This window comes from Egretta garzetta, unplaced genomic scaffold, assembly GCF_000687185.1.
Source record: "Egretta garzetta isolate BGI_Z169 unplaced genomic scaffold, ASM68718v1 scaffold898, whole genome shotgun sequence".
Classification (NCBI taxonomy): domain Eukaryota; kingdom Metazoa; phylum Chordata; class Aves; order Pelecaniformes; family Ardeidae; genus Egretta; species Egretta garzetta.
In genome coordinates, this window is record NW_009260629.1 from 117,436 (window position 1) to 121,189 (window position 3,754).

The window sequence follows — 3,754 nt, forward strand, 5'->3', positions numbered from 1 at the left end:
CCTTTTTGCCCCATGACCTCAGCGTGAAGTGGGGCCCCTGAGGAGCTGTTCTCAGCTGGAGGGACCTCGGGGTGTGCCGAGCTCTGAACTCCCCTGTTCCTCACTGCACACAGCCTTGTCCCCGTCAGCTCCCCGCCGCAGCGAGGCTCTCTTGGGACACTGTGGCGTGACTGCCCCCTTCACTTGCCTCTCTGACCTCTCCACTCTCTGCAGGAACGTGATGAGCAGTCAGGAGGTGGTGGATTTCGTCCAGTCCAAGATCACCCAAAAGGATGAGAATGGAGTCCTGAGGCCGCTGTCCTCCATTGTAGAAGAGGTAAGGTCCAGAGCTCCACCATCCCCTTCTGCACCCCAGCCTGGTGCCTGGCTCTACCCTCCCTCCCCATCAGACTGGTTTGTGCAGCCCTTGGGGTCCCTGGCGGCACACGGGCTGCAATGCTGGCTGGAGCGGGAGCAGAGACGCCTCTGAACGGGGACCCAGTTCTTCTGGCACCCTGGCCAGTGTTTCTGACCCCTAGGTTGCTGTCCAGCCAAAGGAGTTTCTGTCCACTTTCAGAAAACCAGGGCTGCTGAGGCTCTTTCTGTCCCTTGTCTGGCTGCCAACAGCACTTGCGCCCAGCCCATGCCACTCTGGCCTGGCAGCCCCTAAGCCGCTGTCACTTGCTCGAACGGGCCCAGTGTCTCAGGTTGTTCGAGGTGCTGTGTCTGTGCGCTCTGCTAAGCTGTCCTGTCCCTCCTCAGCTGCTGGATCAGTGTTTGGCTCCAGACACCTCAGGGGACGGCACCGGCTGTGATAACATGACCTGCATCATTATCAGTTTCAAGCCCCGTAATGCACACCCGCCTGCTGAAAGCGGGAAGCGGAAACTGGAGGACACGGCAGCCCTGGCAGCACCAGCAGAAGAGAATGGCAGCGATAACAACAAGAAGGCCAAGCTGGAGTAGCCGGCCTCGCACAGGGACTTTGCTGTGCGCTCACCAGACTCGTTTCTTAAACATGCTGAACTCAAGGCTCCAAAGTCTTGTCCTTTTTTTAGCCTTAGCAGAGGCCTTGTTTGTCCGTGTCCTGGTTGGGGGGTGGGGGGCGGGTCTGGTTAGCAAGGGCATGTCGCACTGTTCATCTGTAACCATTCCAAAGAGGGAGCCGAGGGCAGAGCTGCGCGCGGGAGAGGCGCTGGCCGCAGCGCAGGAGTTCTGTGCCTGTGAATTTCTGTTCGGAGGGAAGAACTTTTTCACTGTTGAGGTTTTTTTAATCTGCACCCAATTATTTAAGGCCCTTTCTGTTTTTATTTGTGAAACAATCTGGCTGTGGTGCTGCCACACCTCGTTCTGTTGTACACTTCCAATCAATACTTTTTTCAAACTAAAAGCCAAGAAAATGTAGCTGTACTTTTGGTCCTTGTTCTTTCTGGAGGCGGGGGGTGAGGAAGGTGGGGTGGGGAGGAGAATGTCCATCCCCGGGGGCACTGCGGGGATGCATCTGCAGCTCAAAGCAGCAGTGGGCTTCTGCCATGCGGTCGCAGAGCGCCCGCCCTTGCTGCCATGCTTGGGGCCGCTGTCCCTCTCTACCCGGGACGACTCAGCCAAGGACAGCCTTGCACCGAGCAGCAGACAAGTCTCTGGAGATGCTCTGCATCTCCTGGTGGGACAGGGTGCCAGTCACCCTCCTGAGCTCACCTGCCTGCAGCATGCTGCGCTCCATTAGCCTCTTCGAGGTGCGGCCAGGGGCAGCCCCTCCCTGGCGGGGGCTGTAAAGCCTATGCAGTACCTGCCGGTGCTGCAGCCGCTCCATGGGCTGTCAACCACTGATGGAAAGGTCGGCGGCTGCTCCCTGCTGCTGCGCCCCTTCACCTTCTGCCTGGCTTGGTGTGGGGCACAGGGAAGCAGGGGTGAGGTTTGCAGGCCAGGTCACCTGGCACAATGTCCTCCGGCTGCTCTGGGGTGCCTGTGGCACCAGGGAGCACCCTTGGCAATGCCGCTTCGAAGCTGAACTCCACCCTCCGGGTCCTGGCAGTTCGGTCAGCCTGTGCCTCACCAGCCTGGACGGGCGCATCTCCCGTCCTCTTCGAGCCCCTCCCCTGGTGGCCCTGAGCTTAAGCCCCTGTGTGTAGTGGCTCTGCAGTGATGATGTGTCCAGACCTCAACTGGTTTGGTCCCCGGATCATCAAAGCGGGGCTCCCATGGGGTCCCGTGGCGGGTTTGGGGTTTTGGAGACACAAACACACAGGAGCTGCTGTTGGACTTGCTGCTCAAGCTGGTGGCTCCTGTGCTCAGAAGCTCCCTGCATGAGCTGCTGCGTTCCCCTGGAATGGCGCTGCCTGAGTAAAGCACCCAAGGAGAAATTTTTCCTTTGCAAGGTGGGTTTCTTCGGGTTTGTCTCGCTAAACAGGCTGAATTATCACAGGAGTTGCTTCCTCCAGTGAAAGCATTTGCTGTTTCCAAAGCCTCTCCGATCCTCACACATCTCTTTTAGAATGGGGACAGTAACGATGCTGTGGAGCCTCACGCAGAAGGGTAAATCCTGGGCAGAGTGCCCAGAGCTGCAGTGCCCTGGCAGGCTGAGCCGAGAGGCAGCGGCGCTTGGTGGAGTCCGAATTGTCCTGAGCCTGCTGACTCGTTCCTGCAGCCAGGCATCGGTCTTGAGGGGGTTTGGCTTTAAACTTTCCTCCTGGGTGTTAAAGGAAGCTTTTGATAGAGGCCTTAGCACCAGTGTCTGTGGGTCCCCTGAAGTGACTGGTTAGCGGTGATCTCGCGTTAGTCATTGGTATTGAGATGTAACTGGTCTGGACTGTTTATTGGGTGCTCTGTTGATGTTTTATCATGCCAGTTTTTCACAGAATCACAGAATCGTAAGGGTTGGAAGGGACCTCAGGAGATCATCTAGTCCAACCCCCCTGATTTTAATCAGAATGCTCTGTGGTGTGCTATGTGCTGTACCAAAGGCCTCTATATCGGCAGTTATTTTCATTAACCTAGTGAAGCTGCTCAAAGAAGAGAATCAGGAGGTTTGCTAAGCCTGCCCGGCAGGGTATGTGGCGAGATCCCCACAAAGGCAAAGGAGCTGAGGAGCCACACCAGGGAGCCAGCAAAAGAAAAAGGATCACCACAAAGTGACCTTTCCTGGTGTTTTCCCGGGTGTGGGCTCTTTCCCCTGCATGTGCAGGAGCGTGGGTCTGAGCGCCAGCAAAGGGAGAGCAGCGTGGGTGCATGCGGGGGGGACACACGCACCTCTAGGGGTCCTTGCCAGCAGATGTCAGGAGGGACTTGCTGGGGAGCAGGCAAAGAGGTTTGGGAGCCAGGTTTTGGTGTGGCCGGGGACATACCCTGGAGAGGGTGGAGGTCTGAGCGGCGGTCACCAAAGGCACCAGGAAGCCCAGGCTGTTCAGCGACGTGGTGAGCTCGGCTGCAGACGCAAAGGAGGCACAAAGAAACAAGCACAGGAGGAGTAATCGGATTGCTAACCTGACCCAGCTCCTCCCAGACCCAGCAGAAGAGAAGTGCCAGCCCCTCAAAGGCCAACGTCCAAAAATCCAGAAGGACAAAGAGGTACAAGAGCAGGTTGGGGGGGGACTCAGACTACAGAACGCCCCCTCCTCGGCCTCTCCCAAGCCCATCCCAGGAGAACCATCAGCCCCACGGTCTGGGTGTGGAACCCATCACCACACGTCATCGGGAGCTCTCTGGTCACCTTGTGAGCACAGAAGGGTGGTGGCTGTGCAGGGGCGTGGGACGCATTATTGGATGCAGGGAAAGA

General features: G+C 57.7%; 1 protein-coding gene across 1 annotated transcript in view; it reads left to right on the forward strand.

Annotated features, from left to right (window-relative positions):
- Window positions 1-1,186, forward strand: part of PPM1G (protein phosphatase, Mg2+/Mn2+ dependent 1G) — a 26,817-nt gene extending 25,631 nt beyond the window's left edge. Inside the window, exons 12-13 of the mRNA XM_035900940.1 lie at window positions 214-316; window positions 742-1,186. Coding sequence (XP_035756833.1) covers window positions 214-316; window positions 742-945 — 307 coding nt within the window. The 3' untranslated portion in view covers window positions 946-1,186. The remainder of the gene's footprint in view (window positions 1-213; window positions 317-741) is intronic.
- The last annotated feature ends 2,568 nt before the right edge of the window (window positions 1,187-3,754 follow it).